General features: G+C 40.9%; 1 protein-coding gene across 1 annotated transcript in view; it reads right to left on the reverse strand.

Moving 5' to 3' along the window:
- Positions 1–22,303, reverse strand: part of pcdh15b (protocadherin-related 15b) — a 142,870-nt gene that overhangs the window by 67,043 nt on the left and 53,524 nt on the right. The window contains exons 10-19 of the mRNA XM_084039777.1: positions 20,929–21,037; positions 19,524–19,636; positions 18,387–18,593; positions 16,019–16,153; positions 13,386–13,535; positions 13,160–13,251; positions 11,934–12,035; positions 4,840–4,972; positions 4,310–4,389; positions 1,667–1,760 (exon numbers count right to left, since the gene is read on the reverse strand). Coding sequence (XP_083895903.1) covers positions 1,667–1,760; positions 4,310–4,389; positions 4,840–4,972; positions 11,934–12,035; positions 13,160–13,251; positions 13,386–13,535; positions 16,019–16,153; positions 18,387–18,593; positions 19,524–19,636; positions 20,929–21,037 — 1,215 coding nt within the window. The remainder of the gene's footprint in view (positions 1–1,666; positions 1,761–4,309; positions 4,390–4,839; positions 4,973–11,933; positions 12,036–13,159; positions 13,252–13,385; positions 13,536–16,018; positions 16,154–18,386; positions 18,594–19,523; positions 19,637–20,928; positions 21,038–22,303) is intronic.

Here is a 22,303-nt window from a genome sequence, read left to right on the forward strand (position 1 = left end):
GTGTGTGTGCACGCATATGAAGACAACCCAAGGCCTTTCGAGTGATGCTGATTAATGGGCCCGTATGAGGCGACTACACCCCAATCTTTTCTTCTCCCTTCTCGATTTCTTTCTTTCCTTGTCTTCCCTCCTGTCTCTCTGTGTAGCTCATAACATCCCTCTCCCTTGCACCTTCCCTCTCCTTTTTCTGCTCATTTAAAATATAATGGAGTGTCAAGCAGGAAAAATGTCCCAACTACTTTTAGCCATTTTCTGACTAAAAGACCTTCGGGGCACAAAGAAAATACACTAATTGTCGAGATCCGGAGAGCAATCGACTAAGTATGTGTGCGCATGTCCGTGAGTGTGTGTGTCAAGATTGTGTGCAATTGTTACGGTAATAAGAATCCCCTGAACACCTCTCACATCTCCCCTCCCATTTTGCTGAATTCCTCCCACATGTTCTCTCCCTTCATAGAGTGTGTGAGGATGTGAGAGAGAGAAGTTCAGAGTATTCAAATCAACATTTTCACTCCTCAGCGGAGCCTTAAACTTTACCTTTTGGATTAATTGGCATGTGGGGGAGGGGTGTCAGTGAAGAGGATTTCTTTTAATGCCAGGCTAATGAATGGATGATGGGGGGGGGGGCTAGAAAGGGACATTGTTGAAAGGAGTAGAGAAGGAGGGGAGAGGGAAGGAAGTGGGACTCCATCCAATGTCTTCATTTGACTTTCATGTGAGAGCAACTGAAGATTTGACTTTTAAAATAGGAAAGATGAGAAGAACACAAACTCTGATGACCTTTGATCAAACAAGTAAGTGAGAAAGTGGGCAAGGTCACACACTCCATCTTTACAAAATAGCTCTTGCAGCAGAGTGAATGATATTTCATCCCCCCCCCACACCTTTTTTTTGTGCCATTTGGTATGACATGTATGAGTGGGAGTGCTCAAGTGCTCAGTCTGCAGAATTAAGAAAATGTTCCTCTCTCTTTCAGTTGGAAAATAACACATTTTTGCGCTGCAGAGTCGGATCATAGACTCCAATAGTTATCTTAAGTAAATACAGGTGGTCGCAATTTAGCTCCTGCCACAGTGTTCAAATAAGAAAACTGCTAATCTCACTGAGGAGTGGAAAAATTGGATTTCTTTGAAGCTGGGTTTGTATGAGGTACTTCCTCCATATTCATTAGTCATAGTGTGTATAACAAATAAGACAGTGATATCAGGGCTCAGCTCATTGTGTAAGTCAGTGGATAACTATAGTCTCTCTTGTTGTGATTGATTGGTATTTTTGTCAGTGCACACCTTCATACTACATGATCTCCAGATGAGCCTCACTTGCAAAGATTTCTTTTTGCATTCTGTTTCCCATCCATTTTCTGAATGCCTCTATTATTATTTTCATATCCATTTATTTAAGTAACAACAATTTCATTGTTACAAATAGATTTGGGCTTTTTATTTTGATGGTGATGGTTATTATGATCACGAGTCTTACTGAATGAGACATTTTACCACAAAATTGCTTTTGATATCCCTCCTTTCACACACCGCCGCAGCTGCGGTTTTGTGGCATTTCACTGTGCAGGATTTCCCTCCTGGCATCCACTCGGTTTATATCCATTGGAGATGTGAAACAATTCAAGGAAAGACAAGCTGTTAATATCTGTGGATCGGTTTCTTACCCCATCTGGGTGTCCGTCCGACGCCGTGACAACCAGGGTATAATAATCCAGAGACTCTCTGTCCAGAGGCTTGTCCAGCACCAAATGTCCTGATCTGGAGAAAGAACACAGAGAGAGTCATTTTAACCCTCTAGGAACGATCTTAAACATTTATCAGAACAGAAACACACAGAATCCAAAACACAGGTCTGAGAGGAGCAACACAGCTAATAATGCTGATCATCCTCATGCTTATACTTATGCTAACTCTGGTTCGTAGAGAAAATGTGAACACCTGTCTTGTTTTCTTGAAATGTTTACTCCTCTTTATGGACGCCGCTTTAGAGAAAATGTTCATATTAAACAAGGCCCTGATAACCAGTGCTTGGAAGACTGAGCACCCATTTACCCGTACTTTACTGATGCAGATGACACCTCATACCCATCAGCTCACCCACAATGATATTAAGGAATGCCCTCTTGGGTGCCGTTGCTATAATGGCTCAGACAGTGACAGAAAACACCGTCCTTAATCACACATTACATAGAGACTTCATCATATTTAACTGGCCGATTCAAAAAAAGGTCTTGCGGCATCAATATGGGGGTTTATTGGTAGATGATATATAATACCGACATACACTTACGGATTTATAGTGTAGTTATAGGGATAATTAAGAAAAACCTGTAGAAAGCTGAAAGATCACTAACCATCTACCTGAATATTTTTTCGGCAATCATAAATTGATTACAATTCAGCAATCATAAATGTCCAAACAGAAGCAGATAAAAGTCAGATTTAAGGGCAAATGATTAAGTCAAGCTCTAGAAGATCACAGAACCATGAGAAGGACGGGGTCTACGCAGCCTGTCTGAGAATTCTGACCAATCAAAATCAGACGAAACCTTTGATGTTGGCCTTGATAGACTGCAATTTTTTATTAGCAAAGTGAAGATTTAAATAGTGATTGAAGTGTGTAATTTAAGATTCTTTCATGAATTAAAAAAAAAAAAACATCTGAAATGCACATTTTCTCCAAATATTGACTGTGTGTGTCTACAGAGGGAAAGATGTGAAGCTGTGTTTTGCAACAGTTCATGTATATTTATGGATGATCCATGAAAAGCGAAGTCTGTGAATGCACACACACACACACACACACACACACACACGTGTCTTATTTTCCCAGTTACACGACACATATTGACACATTTTCTTCACATGCCCACCGCTCTCGAACCAAACATCTGCTGCGACATGTGTGGAGGCACCACAATAAATCCCATTGCTCAACATGAACCAAGGATAATTCAAATTTATTCATAAAGTAATGGTAATAAACCTCCTCAAAGCTCATCTCTTGCATCCCATACTGAGGCTGGCCTTTTTTTCATTTCTGTATTAATCTAATGGGAATCTTTTGGCCATTAGTGTGTGTTCCATCAATGGCAGATTGAAAAACAGGCCACATCCCGACCGGTCCTGATGCACTTCTAGGATATTTAAATGAGCCAAATTCTGCACAAATGCAATGACAAACCAGTCCATGCTGTGCCAAAATGAGCTGTAGAAAAAACTTGTCCTTGTGGTGTCATGATGCACAAACAACCCGGTCCTACGACAGTTCCTGAAATAGTCATGTAATTTAAACCTTAAAGATATATTTACAACTAAGCAGGTACATATACACAAATTAATCAATTACAGGTTTGTGACTATTTCACAAGCTGCTGTGAGACTGTGTTGGCTCAAAGCACAGCATTGTAAGGTGACCTTGGGTGTCCTGAAAGGCGCCCGGAAATAAAATGTTTTATTATTATTATTAAAGGAAGATTTCACAGTAACACTTGACACAGTGATCAGATACTCCCGTAATGCAGACATTAAAGCTCTTCTATTCCTTTTTATCTGAGCTGTTATGATTTACAGGGGACCCCATTACTTAGTCCCTTGCTTTCATGTGAAATCCTCACTTGTACATCACCTTTGTTCATCGTTTCCTTCCGAGCTCTTTCTAACATTTTGCCCATCTTTCACTCCGTCGCTTCCCTGCTCTCTTATCTCTCCCTCACTTTCTCTCCCTCTTTTCTTCCCTATCTCTTGCACTCTGTCACCACATTGTCCTTTGTTTATATCTCGCCTCATCCCTCCAAAATGCAGATAGGATCTTTCCCCAGCATAAGAAATGCATTTTTAATGAGCAATAAATGAATAAATACAACAAAAGCCCTCTGAGTCAGGATGTGTGTGTGGTGGTGAGTGTATGGGTGTGTTTATGTGAAGCCCTCGGCAGAGCCCGAGCCCTGAATGAAATAATTTAGACTGCTTTCCAACCACACACACACACACACACATACCCACACACACACACATACCCACACGCACACACACACAATATATGCATACTTGGATATTACCATGGTTGTATAGTATTCACATAATCAAATAGTGCACAGACAAAAATAAGAAAAAGGGTACTGCTTTAGTTTCTGAAAATATTAACTTCAACAAGCTCCACAGTTTTGATCAAACATGCTGAAATAAGATGTGTGTGTGTGTGTGTGTGTGTGTGTGTGTGTGTGTGTGTGTGTGTGTGTGTGTGTGTGTGTGTGTGTGTGTGTGTGTGTGTGTGTGTGTGTGTGTGTGTGCGTGTGTGTGCTGACTTCTGCTGTAGAGCAAAATGCCCATGGGTGTCTCCGCTGAGGATTTTGTAGGTGATGGGGTCCCTCTCCCGATCCACTGCCTTGAGAAGTAAAGAATGAGAAAAACACACTTTCACATACATTTGTTTAATTTATTTGTATAATGATGACCTTTAACCTCGATGTATACGGTATACCTGAACTTCCCCAAGGGGATGGGTGGATGGATGGATGAAGTAATGAATGAATGAATGATGGATGGATGGATGGATCTATCTATCTAGATATACTTTACATCAGATAATGTCAGCCGTATATGTTATAAAAACAGCGGTGCCCAATGAGGAAATGGTTGAAATAGAAACTCCCCCATGTTTCTATAACATGTTAGTTCAATATTGGAAAAGATTAATGTGACAATTTACAAGTACATATAATTAACAGTGTAAGGAGCTGTGGAGGTGATACCCACTGTTATATTTAGTGTGTGTGTGTGTGTGTGTGTGTGTGTGTGTGTGTGTGTGTGTGTGTGTGTGTGTGCGTCGGCGTACCTGCAGATTAAGCAGCGTAGCTCCAGTCCTCATGGCTTCACTGATCTCCAGGTTGTATTGTTGTCGTGGGAAACGCGGCGGGCTCTGGTTGTTCGGGGGCAACACTTCGATATAGACGGTCGTAATGGATGACCTATAAAGGGAGAGAACGAGAGGAAGAGAATGGGGTAAACTGGAGAGATTACAAAGACCGATAGAGAAACAGCCTATAAGAGATAAAAGTGGAAGAGTTGCAGAGAAATGGTGGAGAGCAATGAGGAGAAAAGGAGGGAGAGAAGAGCTGGAGGGCTATACAAGAGGATAGGGGGAACAAAAAAAAACAGTGTCAGGGAGGATGAATGGTCTATTATTTAAGTGTAGAGTGGCTGGCCAGTGTTTGCTTTTTGCACTTCTTGCTGTGTTTAACTAATCGATAAGAGCGTGAAGTCAGCGTCAGTGGCGAAGCAACTGGACAGCAGCTCTGCTCGCGGGCTTCCACACTCTTCTTTCTGCTGTTAAGCAGGGCTTAATGTTTCTATTGTGCATTTTGAAAACGTATCCCGCTGTTTCAATGATTCATTGATGGAGAAGCTGGTGCTGTTTTACTGAGAGGAAACAGTCTTTCTATTCTTTCATTTTGAGAACAGCATGTCTGCATTGTGTGACACTAGCTTGGTAGTCGGTATTATTCCTTCAGAATCTCTCGCTGTTTCTTAAAGTTACTGTGCGGAACTTTTAACTGGTCTCAATTTAATCCCGATGCTTCTATACGGCCTAAACGAGAGCATCAGCAAGAAGAGACCATTGCCATAAAGTTCCTCTTAATGCTTGGTATCGTTGCCAACGGGTCAGAACACCATGTTGCTGGAGGCCAAGGCAGTATCGTAAGACTGGAAGGAAAGGAGGCACAGGGGAACCGGAACCAGGACTTGGCGGGGAAGAAGGTCAGATCCTTCTGCATTAAAATGAGAGGTTTTCTGGAGTGACTCCGGTGCTCGAAGACACGATTGCTTCTCTCCACAGGGAACGCCAAAATGAACACAAAATTAAGGTTTCACGTATTCAGAGATGAGACCTGCGCTAGAACTCTAATGACGTATTAGAATATATGCAGCCGGGCAGCTGCTCAGCAGGCGGTCAGCTCAGCGGAGACAAACAGCGAGGCAAAAGCAGCGTGTAGAGTCAGCATCTCACTCTGTGAATAAAATGGATTTTGACCAAGCAAGTTTTATTCAGTTTCCGGTATCCAGTTTGAATGACGTGTATTAGACGATGAGTTAACAAGGAAGTTGAGCCCGTCTTATTTTTATCAAAGAGAAACTTGAGTTGTTGTTTTATTTTTTTGGTTTAGGTGTAAGAATATTTCCTTCATAGACGTTTTGTGAGTGTCACAAAGTCAGGCACAATTCACCAATTCACCCTGATACGTGTACACAGTTCTTCGGTGGATTACATTTAACATCAGCACTGATTGGATACCACATAAAATATAGCAATTTTTCCATTTTTAAACTGTGGATGACACTGGATTTAAAAACCCCTCTGAGAGGTAACTTTATTAAAATGTTTCAAGAGGGAATTAAAGAAATAAACATTTGATAAAATAGATGAAAATAGGCCTAAATGCGTGTTTAAAGAAAGAAAAAAATAGTTTTAGAGTTTCTGATAGATATCTAATATAGTTTATAATTTAAAAGGCCATGACAACAAGGAAATATATTTGGAGTTCGGTCTGGCACTAGCTTGTTTCAGTTTGTAAAATGAAGTCTTGATTACAAAGTGTTCTCTAATAAATAGCTCCTGTTTTTAAATAAGATGTATTCACTGACATTTTTAATCATCATAACACTTATTCCAAAAACAGCATGTCACCGTAATGACCTACAATTGACAAAGCTGTTTATTTCCAATGATTGTGTCATTTTTTTTTTCTTTCTTAAAATATTTGATTACCTGGCTCAAAGTTGTCATATTTAGAAACTACATTTTTCAGCCCTCTGGCAAATTGACTGCTTTACAAACTAACTGCAAATTAAACTGAGATCCAACTGGCAACTGGAAACAGACTTGACATCTGCTATACCAATTATTTGAAATAATTCAGTCATGTATTTTGATTCTGGACACCATCTTCCCAAAGGAACAAGATTTAAGAGAGCTGGGATGACTGGGATGAGAGCAATAATGACTTCAAAATAAAATGCTCCACTGGCATGAAACGATAGCACAGAATACTTTATGGGGAACATTTTCCTTGATGATATATTACACGAAAGAGTAAAAAAATATATAAATTATATTATAGGCTCAGCCCTATTAAGATTCATCTCTTATCGAAAGGAAAATATCTTGCATGCTGATCAAGAAAAAGTATAATATACATATATTTATTTTTTAACACTTCTTAAAAAACTGGTTGGTTTACTTCCATTTCCCAGTTTTTCCCCTACGTGTCATGAGTGATGTTTGACCCTGAATTTCGGGGTAAGGAACGGTAGGGATTTAGTTTGTGTTCCTGCTTGGCGAGAGTGCTGAGAAGGGAGAGATTAACTCCACTCAAACTGGATCATCAACTGAAAAAAGCCAAAGAACCGCGGGTCTAAACAATAGCCCATAAAATCTGTTTATGTTCACAACAATAAATAAATAAACAGATAAAGGCTGGAAGAATGTAAGCTGCCAGAGATGGAGAAAGCCCATTTTTTATTAAAACAATTCAGAGGGCATTATTGATGAAAAACGATTGAGGGACTTTCTGGCTGGAGATTGTTCAGTCATGGTTTCTACAGTAGCTGGAACTATATTTCCTCTTTTTTCCATCCTTAAACTCTATTGATCACAATAGGCAGCCTTCGTTCTTATTTAATATGCATTATCCATCCCATAGCGGTGGTTTCATGCAACTATTCTTACTTGTACAGTTCTGACTGTGAACTGACTGAAAAACCACTGACATGATTCCTGTATCTGTACTCGTTTATCTGGATAGTCGTAGAAGTGGCATCTTTACTACTCACATTGCCACCAATGCTGTTGATCTGTTGACATATATTTTGGTCAAGTACATGTAATGAGGTATTTGGTGTTGACTTTGAGCTTCAGTGCCAAGCTTGTGATTTATTTGTGACCAGTGTTGGGCAATAATGCCTTACTTACTCACACCTGACAGCAAAACATTTTATAGTATAATTTGAAATCTAATAATACATTGCAGTTACAAATCCAGCGTGCTTGTTGTCTGAACAGGAGTTTGACGGAGGATATTAGCTGGGCTTACAGCTGGAGGTGTGTGGACACAAACAGCACTACCAAAAGAGCAGAAGAGTGTATCTCGGTAACAGCAAAGTTGTATTGTTTGTTTTTTTTTGTTCTTAGCTGGCTAACTCTTAACAAAATCACCAGTTTTGTTAAGAGTTGGAGGTGTTTGAACCCTGCGACTTCTGCAGCAGGTATCTGTTTTTGGTTTTATAAAAAAAAAAAAAAAATCCATAATAGTATTACTGTACCTCCAAAGGTAGAAGGCTGGCTGCCTGTTGAATCATTTAGTTTATTTCCCTTTTTCAACACAGGTGCCCTGTGGGTAGGGAGGAACGGTACCTTTGACAGAACTGGGCTAAATTACCAACGTAAAATAGTAATATAAGTAATACATATTGAGTAATTACTTTACATATTGCCTTGACCAACAATGCTTGCCACTTGCAAAGCCATGACTTGAACAACCTCCATATTTTACTATTTGCAGTGCAAAATTGCTTCTTAATAATAATAATAATAACAATAATACATCAGTTTTATGAAGTACTTTTCCAGATGCTCAAAGACGCTTTCAGAATAGCAACTAAATCAAACAAAACTTATCTTGATGTCTATCCAGCTATTTATCTAACATCTTATCCTATCTCATCTCTTCTCTCTGGTGGAGCCCTCTATTCTCTCATACCCTACAGTTTGATGAAAGTATAAATGAGACCCCCGAGCACAAGCAGTTTTCTGTATTATGGGGTGCATCTATCTAGGCCACGCAAAAGCACTTCTAATCTGAATGAAACATGTATCTCAGGGGTTCTTCAACAGCCCCACAACATGGAGATGTAATGCTCACAAGCCGAGACCCAAAGTCATTAAAAACTGCTGTCGCTCAAGTCGTGTTGGTGCCCGCCAGGAAAAAGGCACACAGCTCATTTTGGGCCCTGACCCATGGTTTTAACAAATCAGGTAGCAGGGATGGATATTGATTTGCTTTATAGGTTATAATATGTTTTCAGCTGAGATAAACAGAGGGTCTGAGACATTTTGGGGACAATCTGTGGGCCAATCAGTGGATGCACCTCCATCTGCCGTGGTTCACATTCTGTATTGATTTGGCAACCATGGACGAGAGGGGAGACAATTTTGTTGTTTTTATGACAGATAAACATTGCCGAAGAGAGCAGTCCATTGCATTTGTGACAAATTATCATATATTTTTTTTTATCATTTTTATACAGATATACAGCAAGTACACTATATTTTCTGTTTAACAACAAATTAATCTGTTGTATGAAACAAGATTGATTCATTAGACACAGTAGATTGATTCAGTTCGGTTAAATCTGAAGACAGCCCACAAGTCAACTTGGAACTAATTTAATTTGGGTGTTTCTAGGGATGAGATTTTATACAGTCAAATTGGCCAAGTCTTGCCATTCATCAACTGATCAATAGACAGAGAGAAACAATTGCATAACCTGCTTGCTTTTTGTGGTTGTAAATAAGACTTTCAACCCCCATTGTAACCGTCTCATTGCCGTCATTGCAAACTCTTTGTAAAAGAGGAGGCACTTTAAAAAAATACTTGGCAGGTGATTGGATGAACCATCAAACTCTTTCCAAGCCAGCCAGGAGAAGAAAAGAAGCACCTTTTCCATTGGGAGAAGCATTCAGTGCCATTGTTTGCTCTTCTTTCAATTAAGAAACACTCTCTCTGATATAGCTTTTGCTATTGCAGCATCTATGCTTATCTCGCCGCCATTGTTGTTTTGAACAACGAGCCGCCTCTCTGTGTGGTCACCTGCACACCGAAGAAAGACATAGAGTGTGTGAATGTGAAAACATATTTGAGCTGTCAGCTGCTGGGCGCCATTTTGCTATCATTGAGCAGAAGAATGAAATTGAAAAAAATCTAGAGATGTGGAGTTACATAAATATACCTACCAGACCTCTGTATCCCACTCCTCATTACTGCTTGAAGGCATGGCTCAAGGCTACATTAGCCTTTACTAGCATAACATACCTGAATTTTCAAGCTAACTGCCGTCATTTGAGCTGCATCGTGGGTAACGTAAGCACCAGGATTTAGAAAGGATAAGGAATAAGAATGGGTGGCATAGAAAAGGAAGAGAACAATATCTCTGATTCTGCAGCATCATTTCTTTTTTGACACTGTCCATTGTGTGGCTGACACTGATATAGGAGGGCAATGCTCAACTGAGTATTCTTTTAATCAGTATGCCTTTGTCAGCACCAGTTCTTGGCCAGCTTGGCATCACAGGTCTCTAAAACAAAACATTTACATTCAAGCGTGGACACTTTTATCTGGAGCGATCAACACATCCATCTGAGAGCGGCGGGGGCTTTCACGGGGGATGTAACCGCCGACGGACACACTGGCATATGCAAAACGTTCATACTTTCCCAGATGACTTGATTAAAGTCGGCCGCTGACAACTCAAATTAAATCTTGGACCATTCCCTGCTCAGCTTAGATATACCTATGAAACACAAGCCGACCTGACAAGCAACATCCGCCTCAGTTTTTCACTTTTTAACTCAAACAAAAATCTTGATTATGAAATGTTCCTGTGTGTTTGTAGTGTTGCTTTTTGTTTTAGGTGCAACATCTGTTACTGTTTGTCTTTTCTGCAAGGTCACTGTAGTCTTAATTTATTATTTTGTTGAGACATTCCATAAAGCAAAACATAAACAACTACACCCAAGTGTGCTTTGTGTATCAGCAAATAACAGGCTGTTGCTCATGCTGGTGCAGCGTTGCTGCTCAGTTTCTGTGCCTTTTGTTTTCATTCATGCCAATTGCTCATGCTTTTTTTAGAGTCTTCCTTATGGTGTTTCTGTACTACTTGACATGTATGAGGACAAGACAATTAGGGGGGGAATTAAATGGATGGACAACATGCATCAGCAGGCATTCGCACCATGTTTTTCTGCAACCTGCCAATGTATATGGCCTTGTTCTCCGATGTGTCCCGACGTTGAGGTGTGGCACAATGAAAAACACTAAAAGGTATCAAAATCTGCCACTGCAGCTGCCACTTCAATCTTTGGGGCGATACAGAATTACTTTGTTCCAGTGCCTGAGCGGTTCAATGGCTGGATTTACTTCTCTTCTGAGATATTACCAAGTAATTGCTAAAGCTAAAATTTCACAATTCACCAGCTCTCTGCCTTTAGCTACATAATCAATACACACACAGTTTAAAAATATTGGTGGCTGCTGCATTTTCCATGAAATAACCAAAGTTGGGGGAAAAGCCTGAGTTTGTGAGTTGCTGAAAGTTATGGCTCCTTATTGATATAAGAAGAGATGACGGGCAGGAGACGAAAAATAGGAGGCAGAGGAGATCAATAAATAACAAGAATGTCACCTTATCAAGTCATCGCGCATCCATTAGAATGCAGCAGGGCCAGAGTACATTATATTTGGTTTCTTTCCCCGTCAGTGGCATTTACTCTAGATGCCCTGTGTGACTGCATTTGCCGAAATGGTCCCTTCTCCGAAATGCACGCTTTAATTTTCAGAGAGAGTAACTAGTAGCGAGGCACCATTTATTACCCATCATTCTGCTTCACTCCTCTGCCCGTATTCTTTCCTTCTAACATTAAATTTTCCTCTTTTAGACTCCTCAATTGCCATTTTCCAATATAAAATGAGAATGGCTCACCTGAAATTGGTGAACAGATAAAGAGAATGGCAGGGAAAGTTGGCCAGTGCTGCAAAGTGTCTGACAATGAGTGTGAAAGCTCTAGAAATCTGATGACCTTTCAAACCTCATCTCCAGACCGACAGAGTAGGGGAAAAAAAGGTGATGAACCACCACACAAAGAGAAACGCCTACCTTCTCTGAGGGACAGGCCCATTGTCCATGGCTTCTATGGTCAAAGCGTAGCTCCGCCCAACAGTGAGCTCAACACCTGGTGCTACAGTAATGACCCCGGTGCTGCGAAAACAGTTAATTCAGTAGAACATGATTATGGACACTTTCATTCACATTGCTAAAATGAAGCTGCTACTTGCACTTTGCACAATGTCTCCACTGCCTGTAAGGTGAAAGTAAGGTGTTAGCAAACCAGCAGCATCTACAGTCTGGGAACTGCGCATCATTTGCAGACACTTTCTGCTCCGTCTCAATGACTATATTACGCCGCTGTGCGGCAGAGCAAACATATGCTGGTGGATAAGTCAATACATTCAAGGGAAACATTAATTACATTCCAAGACATTTGAGACATCTTTTTGGTTTGATAAAGGTATAACATGCATAAACACATACACAACCCTGCAGGAAGGTGGCGGGTTTTATAGAATGGATGCAGCCGGAAGCCTCATCCTGCTGTGGCCTGTCTGCTCTCTCTGTGTTTGCGGCTCCGCTTGGTCATGGATAGTCTCTAATATAGCACCACACAGCGGATATACTGACACCACATTGGGTCCAAATGCTCTTTGCCAACACCCAGAAGAGTCCCGAACACCACAGGGGGAGAAACACAATTCTATTTGGTCATAAGTGTTGATTGAGAGGGCTTAAAAGGGCTGATTTTGCAGTAAGTGCTTTCATATTACCTAATTTAAATATGTGCAAATAGCACAGCAGCACCAAGAGAATATTTACTTTGGCAACACCGTCAGGGGTTCATTTCACCCTTTGCGGGTTTTCTGAGAATTACTTGGTTCTTTTGGTCTTATTTGAACAGGTTTAGCGGCGGAGAAACCTGCTCAATCCTTTTGTGAATTGGCCCCTAAGTGTAAATCATAGGCGTTTTGGCAGTGCTCAGAGCACATTTGTTATGCATGTAAAATAGAAGAAAATGGATTTGCAGCTTAAAAACTATGCCCCAGGTTGCAGTCAGGGTGTATAGGGAGAGTTAAATGTGAGCTTTTAACCAGCCTGTAGTGATTAGTAGAACATTTCCATGCCGTCAGATACTCATGAGAAGGATGATGTAAAAATGCGCCAGAAACTCTAAACAAGCCGTTAGAGGTGCTAGTAGGTCTTCATATTTAAGTGGTATTCATCTGAAATAAAAAATTATATTAATAATACAATGCAAGTCACATATTTACCTTTTGCCAATAACAAAATGTCCTTGGTGACCAGCTAAGATCCGGTAGGTGACCTGACTGTTGGGACCTGCATCAGAGTCGTCCGCAGCCAGCTGGATAAACACAGAGAAACAAAATTGCCAAGTGTGAACACTCACCATCTGAAGCCTTGTGCAACCCTTTAAAAAGAATATGTTGCAAATAATACACACGTAAAAAAACACTACTAATACATATAAGCATGTACCTGTAACACAGTCTCTCCAGGCATCATATTAGTGAACAAGTTGACATTATAAGAGACATTAGCAAAAGTCGGAGTGTTGTCATTTGCATCCAGCACCGTTATTGTCACGGTAACCGGAACGCTCTGCTGTACGCCGTCGGATGCTAAAAGCTGTGTGGACACAGAGAAGAAAAGAAAGAACAATGTTTAGTATACTTTTTCTTGACAAGAGCATAGAAATAAAAATCTTCCTGCAATGTTACACTCAGCCAAGCTACAACAGGCTACCTTTTGAGAATCCTGAGGTGGGCGGACTGTGTACTCAATATGTCCTCCTGACATCTTGATAGTGTAGACAATGCAACGGCCTTGTTTCTTTTGATGTAGAGTTGTTCTCTATGTTTTCAATCTAAATTCCTGATTTGAGTTTATTTCTATGCAATTGTGGGTTCAACTGGAAATTCTTGGAACTCTTTGAAGTAATCTATCTATGATAATAATGTTGTATTTCACCTTCACAATTTCCTCTCTCTTCAATGATTGCTTTTCTCCACTTCCTTTAATAAATATAGTCTGAATAGGTATAAAACACAGCCCTGAACATACATTTATGTCCAATTAATCATAATGGCAATGTACATTCAATTTAATTTGAAAACACTTTCCATGTTGTGTATTATGCTATAGTTTCTTAGTTATGTACATCATTTCAAAGAAATTTGTTATATGATTAGTTCAAGAATTGTGTAAATATGCTTCTAGCCAAGAGTCCTCCTGCTAGCCTGCTGGCCCGAGCTTGTTATTTAGTGTACAGTCATGAGAGCACTAATGGATGTGTGCATTTCCCAAAATGTTGAGCTCTTCCTGTAAGCAGAACTTATTCATCCTGTCCGTTGACAGGAAACCCCCCTTCTATTTATTAAAACAGTAATAATTTTAGCTTTTAAGACACATTAAAAAGCAAAAATCCACCCTGCAAATTGGCAATTTCTGAAATGTCATAAGTAATAGTGAGAAGTCAAACCCTCAAAGATAGGTAGGCTGTCTGAGTTGCATAGCTGCCAAAAAAGCTCCAGAATGACATGAATAATTAAATAATTCTGCATGTTGTGCTGGATTCCTGTTAAGATCATATTTAATGTCACAGCTTATGTTAGGATGTTGGTCTTGTCCGTCCTTCATTCAGAACACAAACATTTTAACAATCAAGCTGGTGTGTAAAAAAAAACAAACAAATGAAATCTGTCCATGTAAATTGTCCATCCATGATGCATATCAAAGTACATATCAACAGAAGCGACAGAAGCTTCCTCACTGATAGCAATCTTCTCCGGCGCAAACTCATCTGCCAAGAAGCTGATTGACTCCTTTAAAATGAAAATCATCCTCCATGTCTCATAGCTCGCTGTCTCTCTCCTCCCCCTCCTCAAGTTTAATTTCTCCTGCAAGGCTCTCCTGATGATTACTGCACACCTCTGGCTTTCAATCAATGCACCGGGCTTTCTGCTTTTCCCATCTTTAGCATCCAAATCGCTGCTTGCACACACAAGGACGCACAAACTCGTGCAATATGCCAAACACAAGACACACATGCACACACCCACTGCCAGAATGACCACGCAGAAAATACTCTGCTGCATGGGACGAAAAAATACCATGCGTCTTATGGTGAGACGCTGGTGGAAGTATGTATAAGTACAAAGCATAAAATGGAAATACTAGTAAACTACAGTAAAGTAGTTGAGTAAATGTAATTTCCATCACTGCAGATACTCTGTGTTTGGGAAAGGGCAGCCTCCCTTTGCCCTCACAATAAAGAAGCTGCTGAATAAGACTGAACTGAAATAAGAATAAGAGACGGAGAAAGGCAGATGAAAGGGAGACAAACAGCAAAAGGAAGGAGGGGGGGAAAAGGACAAAGTGGAACACAACCATAAAGAACACAAGAGAAGCTGACAGAATGAGGGGAGCTGATGGAAACAGGTAAACACAGAGGGAGAACAACCACTGCAATAAACCTTTTTCTCTTTTCTACACCTACTTCTGCACTGAATGGTGGAAGCACCGGCCGGTATGCTGAAAACTAGCCAATCATTCATGAAAGCCCTGCCCGGCAATGCTAAACAAATGCATAGACGTTAAAATATAAAATGAAATCCATATTTAAACAGTAGTGGAGGTAAATGTTGTCTGTTGGCGAAAGGATGTAAGTGTAGCGCAAACGTCTTCCCCTGTTTGTCTGTTTTTCCTCATCTTTCTTCTCATGTTTCCCTGGTTGCTCTTCTGTAACCTCCAGCTCTCTTAATGCTAAGTCTGTTTTCGCTCATTCACATACACAGCTGGCCCTTTCATTTTCTCTCCCCCTCGCTTATTTTCGCTTCGTCGTTAATGGGCAAATTAGGCTTAAAATATTACCGGACTACAGGTGCACGTGCCCACGCATTCCTCTTCTCTCTCCTATCGATCTACCGCCCTCTACCCCTGTCTTCTTCTCTTCCTCACCATCTTTCAATCCTCTCCCCTTGCCTCCTGTTTGCAAAGATGAGTTTTTTTCAAGACCACCACTACGGTTTGATCAAGGGTCTCTCCCTCTCATCTCTCTCTCTCCCACATACATATTCAATGTGTCCGCTGTTGCAAAGAGTCTAGAGTACCGTGAATGTATAGGAGTCCTGTGTCTCCCTGTCCAGTGGCTGCACCAGCGTCAGATATCGTCGTATTCCAGTAGCAGACACAGAGAAAACGTTGGTGTAGCTGTCCAATGAGAACTGGAGTTGGGGGTCTCTGGTCTGTTGGAGGGAAAGAAAGATGTTTAGGGGAAGGTGAGAAGATATTAAAGTCATCGCATATTTTTCATTATATGAAATGATGGCTGCCAAGCACCTTAATTGGTTTAATTAAAGGAACACTGACATTTCGAGAGATTGGATTATGCTTGATGAATTTACAGTGAATAATCAAAAGAGCAGATCACAAAAGAAACACATTTTACGACGGCAATAATTCTCTCTCTCTCTCTCTCTCTGACAAATTATTATGTTTTGCAAATTAAAGGAATAAAGAAGTTGCAGAACAGCTGACAGCAAAGAAGTGCTTGGACAGGAGAAGGTGAATTAAAAACATCTCTCAGGTTTTCTTGACACAAAAATTATCCTTAGAGTGTGTTTGTTTGTGTGTGTTTGTGAGTGTGTGTTTGTTTGTGTGTGTATGTGTGTGTATGTGTGTTATACTCAGTGGCAATTCTCCTCCAAGCCCTCCTCTGACATTACCCACACAGTCACCTCCTCTGTATGTGTATGGTGTATGGTGTGTGTGTGTGTGTGTGTGTGTGTGTGTGTGTGTGCGTGTGTGTGTGCGCGCGCTCTCATTCCAGATAAGGCTGGCTCAGCAGGATAGGGGGCTGATAATATTGTTGATGTAGCCAGTGAGGATATTGAGTCATAAATAAACACACACATAAACACACACACACACACACACACACACACACACACAAACACACACGCACTTCACAGTAGTATGCACACATAAATAAAAGTGATGCATGGCACATAAAAGCAATTAGGACTAATCATCATTGTTGGTACTTAATTCTGGAGGAAAGACCAGGGTTAGCAATATTTAAAATAACTCAACGTATATCAATCACTGCAAACACACACTCAGCCTGAAGAACACACAGAAACGCACACATTATCCCCACTAAGCTCATTCCCTGCTGTGAGGATCTTTTAGAAAGCAATGAACCAAAGCGTGTTTTTGTCAAAACGCCTTTGCTACATCTTAAACAAACTAAATCGGGACTTGGGAATGCAGCGGCGATTACAACGCTGCAGCACTGTAAATTCTTACTTTATCACTGAGAGGCAATTTAAGAAGAAAATGGTTTTACTGTCCAGATGCACGGGGACATTAGATAGGGCACTTCACACACCGCAAGACAGGAACAGAGTAGAGCTTCAGGAGAACAAAGAGAAGGGCTGAAATAGACACTTTGATGGCTCGAGCCTTCCATTTCTGTAGAGTACCGACGTCAATATGATGCCGGTTTTGAGTACACGGTGAGAAAAACTGTGTTTGGAGACGGGGATCGGCTTGTTTTGTTCTATCTACTCTCCTGTAGTTTACATTATGGCAGGCTGGGACAGATCCAAAGTGCCAGCATAGAAGGATATACCAGCACAGATTACCAGTGCCAAATGACTGATGGTTAAACCCCTCCCCCTAACAGCAGTTGTCCAATGGCAGGCTTGTCTCCACAAGCTAAAGTGATGGGCACTGTGCTATAGTTAGAATTTAGAGTTTGGAAGTTGTGTCTTTTTTAACGGGCTTTAACGTGAGTTGCAAATGTTAGCATACTCGGCTAACAGCCAGCTACAGCTGCCGGCTGGAAATAAAAAAAAATTCTCGACTACTCATTCCAAAATCAGGGACTCTTTTTAATTACTGAGCTTTTTGAGGAGTAAATCTGCCAGTATTATGACTGTGAGCTGCATATGTGCATATGTGAACTTGGCAGGCGTATCAGCTGTAACTAGAGGCCAGAGCAAACAGTCAATTTCAATCTGGCATGTTGTCACATGGCACATCTAGAATGTAACGGAAGATTGGGATATATGCATTAAAATTCAAAGACGCAGTCCTCGTTAAAATCAATCAGTTGAAGCTTCAGAGAAAGTTAGAAAGCAAAGTTAGAATGAACAGTCTCGGCTGATACCTACAGGCATCTCATTGGCTGTCAGCTACAAAGGAAGTAGATGCAACAAATAATATAAGTGACTCCTCAGAGGTATGTGACTACAGCACAATACACACATCAAACTGAATAAAGATCTGTACAAGGTTTTGCACAACAGCCTTTTGCTACTAGCCAAAAACTATGTTAAATAACATTATAAAAAAGTAGAAATCTGCATCATTCCCTATATTAACACTAGCATTATTCTGACAAATAACTTTGATTTGTCAGAACGTGAGTATTAATTTGCTGTCATTCTCCAAAGGCAGCTCTTTTATTCCCACCTCCTCTACATCGTTATCCAGAGCGACGACGGCCAACGGCTCAGACAGGCTAGCAGTGGTCGCTACGGTGGTTCCCACTGGTGATGCTTCACTGACGTATCCATGGTAACCAGTCTCCAGGAAGTAGGGTGCCTGGTTGTTTTCATCCAGCACCTCGATTTGGAGGTTTGCGAAAGCTGGCAAGGGGTGGCCGTTGTCCTGCTCTGCCTAAAGGGGAGGGATGAAATAATTGTTCATTTTGTCCTGCAACGCTTCCCTTCTGTACAGCCGCTACTCCTGCTGCTGGAGTGGTATTTAATGACAAGGCTACAATAAAAAGTTGTCTTTTACCTCACACACAAGCAAAAAACCCATTCAGCCTGGATTTATTTCTCTTAGGGATATGGAGTGCCTTTAACATTACATGTGTTGGTCTGGGATCCAGTGATAGTAGCAGTCTGTATTGTACCAATGGATGTATGAGCAACTAGCGGGTTGGCTTGTGGCCTTCGTTGGGGTCATCATGTAACATTTAAACAACATTTAAATAGGGTTGCTTTCTTACAGACCACATCCTGTAATTTGCCTGCAGAATAGTGGATATTTTATCCCCCACCTCGCAATGTAATGTTAATCCTGCCAGAATGGGGATTAGGGATGAATTTGGCTATTTCAATTTTATTCATTCATTTATTAGTTTACGTGGGATCAAACAGCTTTACCATAACAGAGGAACATCTAATGCAGTGGCATTTTATAAACAATATCTGTACACTCATACACGCAGCGGCTCACACACCTTTAACTACAGCTAAAAACATCCCATAGAGGGAAATTAGCATTTTCGATTTCAGTAGAGCAGAACCTGATGTATGCTTGGTGGTGTAATTCTATTGCCAGCCTAATTGAGACAAAAAGAACACCTTCACACAGCACCGTTTGGCTATAATTCCTCACAATTAATAGCACTTAATATGTTCAGGGTAGACTGCATTTAATTGACACAAACCTGGAAGCACCAAATAAGGAAATTACTTAAGCTTACAGGTTTTCTGATCCACAGCTTGGATGAAAAAAAGCAAGGAGGGTTTCCATGAGAAACATACTGGGAGAAAATGTTGTTAGGCTTCCCCTCTTTGCAGTCTCGGTGTTTCTCACCTTGATAACCAGATCAAATCTGCGGTAGAGTTCTCTATCGATGGGCTTCAGTAGCAGGAGCTCCGCTGTGGTTCCGTTCAAGCCGAAATACTCTGAATATGAATCTGGTTTGCCTGAGAGAGAGCAGATAATAGGAAACCAACGTTAAGAACTGAGCAAAAAAGAAAACATACAAAAAGGGGTAGTGTGTATAAGAGATAGGGGGAGACATCAGTAATTGGTTGAATCGATATACGTTTGCCTGTTGGGTGCCTAGGGGGAGTATGAAATATATACAGGGGGGGGAGACAGCTAATGCTCCCAGTTTTCTCATCTCTGCTCTCCACAGGTGGGGATGCACGAGCACAGATAGACACACATATATGGTGCTTTAAAAATGCTACATAGCTCAGCGGGGAAATCAAGTTCTGCTGAGAGGAACCTGTGCACGAGGCTGCATAACTCGCCTGGTATGGATGTTTGTGTGAGCTCCCATTTTCTCCTTTAGGTATATCTTTGTGTCAAGCAACGATCAGTACTTTGAAAATAATTTGATTAATAACAAATGACCAACCACTGTTTTATACCACATACGTTGAGAGCTTTAAACACTGAAGCTTACCCTCAGCTGCTATAAAATCACGGAGGAGCTGCAGAGTTGCAACATCTTTTTATTTATTTTTTTTACTTTTGCGACAATGTCTCTCTTAATCCTCACTCAGACGGAGATTAGTTTCACAGGAGGAGTCTGAAAAATGTAATCAAGTCAGTGTCAAGTCATGTCAGTGAATCTTTTACGGACTATGCAGATCCTCATGAGTAAACGTTTTTGTGGCCTCGGCATTTTACTATTCCAAACAGTAATCAAGATGTCTCGCAGCGATGCTGCACTGTTGCGGCCATAAATCACTTTCAACTTAATGTTCTGTACGCTGGAACTTTGGAAACATCTTATCCTCCGCAAGCTGGTTATTCTCCGCTGAGTTAATCCCAGGTCTAAACATTTAAGCACCTTCCTCAAAAACCGTACAATCCTTTTCTAACAATTAGGCCCTGAGCTTAAGAAGCCCTGAGACTACAGATCTGTGCCGACTAGATTTGGTTGTTTAAAGCCCGATGTGAATAGATGTTCTGATGTCACTTTGAATTACACAGTTATCTTTATTGCTGTAGGCAAATGGTCCATTAAACAATGTTTTCTTTGCTTGTGACCATTCCCGGGTTAAGTCAAGGGGACAACATTTTGATTCTGTATTTGTTTTTTCCATTTTATTTCATATCCAATATTACCACTGAGCAATCCTGCTTATTGATTCGCAAGACTGAAGCATATAATGGTCTAAATCTGTGGATGGCACAGAGAAGTGCATGGTCTTACTGCAGTATTAGTGCCAACCAATCTAAAGCCAACAAAATGTAAACCTACCAATGAGGATGGAGTACAGGATCCCTGGCCTGTCAGAGGGAGGTTGTATGTTTCTGTCTTGGTCCACAGCTTGAATCGGTGGCGTCACATTGACGGGATTCACCTTATTCTGGAAACAGAAGGTGGGCATAAAACTTAAAAAGGCCACAATCATCTCTTATGAAATATGACATAACAGAGCAAACAGAGACAAAATAACAACAAGCAAAAACAGAATACAGTAAACGACACAACAGCGTTGCGTACACCTTTTAAGAGTGAATAACAAAGACAGACAAAGAAGGAATCAAACAAACACAGCAGAACCTGAAGGACGTGTTCAACTTTTGCCAGCTTTAATCAAAAGCAGCAGTTGCTCAAAGCAACAGCTTTAACATGTGGGGGAAATATTAAACAATAGTTCTTAGCGGTCTGTTCCACTCAGTTGTTCTAAGGTATAAAGGAAAGCTTTATCTGAGCTATTCATTTATGTAACAACAAGCTCGGAGCTTGCCAGCAAAGCAAGAGCGAGTTAAACAGGAGCAAGAGGGGAGAATCAATTGCATGCGAAACCCCACTGTGGTGCGCGCTAAATCACATATAGTGTATGCATGCACGTGCACAACCACACATAAAAATCCATCACATGCAGTAAAATGAAATGATAACTCAGAATAACAATTAGGAACATTGTGCATATCGTATTGCCCTGCAAACACACACACACACACACACACACACACACACACACACACACACACATACTGTATGATCTTGCAGGTGTGGATCCCTATCTGTATGCGAGTGTGGCCAGGCTATAATGTTGACTTATAATAGTGTGATATGCTGAGGTGTGGGTATACCAAGACCCCCGCTGGGAGAAACATTACATGTCAATTGGATAAAATCTACAATCACTAAAAGCTATAAAATGTCACACCGACAGGCCTGCACGTATTCCCAAATGTGCACGTATGCACACACCTACACACACACACATGCACTGTACACAGCGGTAAGCTCATAGAGCCTGCTATGATACAATAGTTTACCACCGCACCTGTCGTGCAGCACTTAAAACCTACTAGCTATCAAGGAGCTATATCTCCTTGCTTGTCAGAGAGAAAGGAGAAGAGAGGAGAGGAGGGGGGAGGGAAGAAGCGATGGCGAGTAATGAAGTGGAGTAAAAGAGGGTGTAAATATATTGAAGGGAGATGAATCTGCCAGGAGTTGAGGGTAAACAGGGAGTTGAGAGAGGTTTAAATGCAGCAAAGAAGAAAGGGGGATTCAGAGAAAGACAGCCGGGTCACTGAGAGCGGTTAAGTGCAATTTGTGTTACGAACAAAAGCAGTCATCAAACACACCACTTAACAAAGGATAGAAAAGTATAGATATG

The sequence above is a fragment of the Eutrigla gurnardus genome (genome assembly GCF_963514095.1).
Source record: "Eutrigla gurnardus genome assembly, chromosome: 22".
Classification (NCBI taxonomy): Eukaryota; Metazoa; Chordata; class Actinopteri; order Perciformes; family Triglidae; genus Eutrigla; species Eutrigla gurnardus.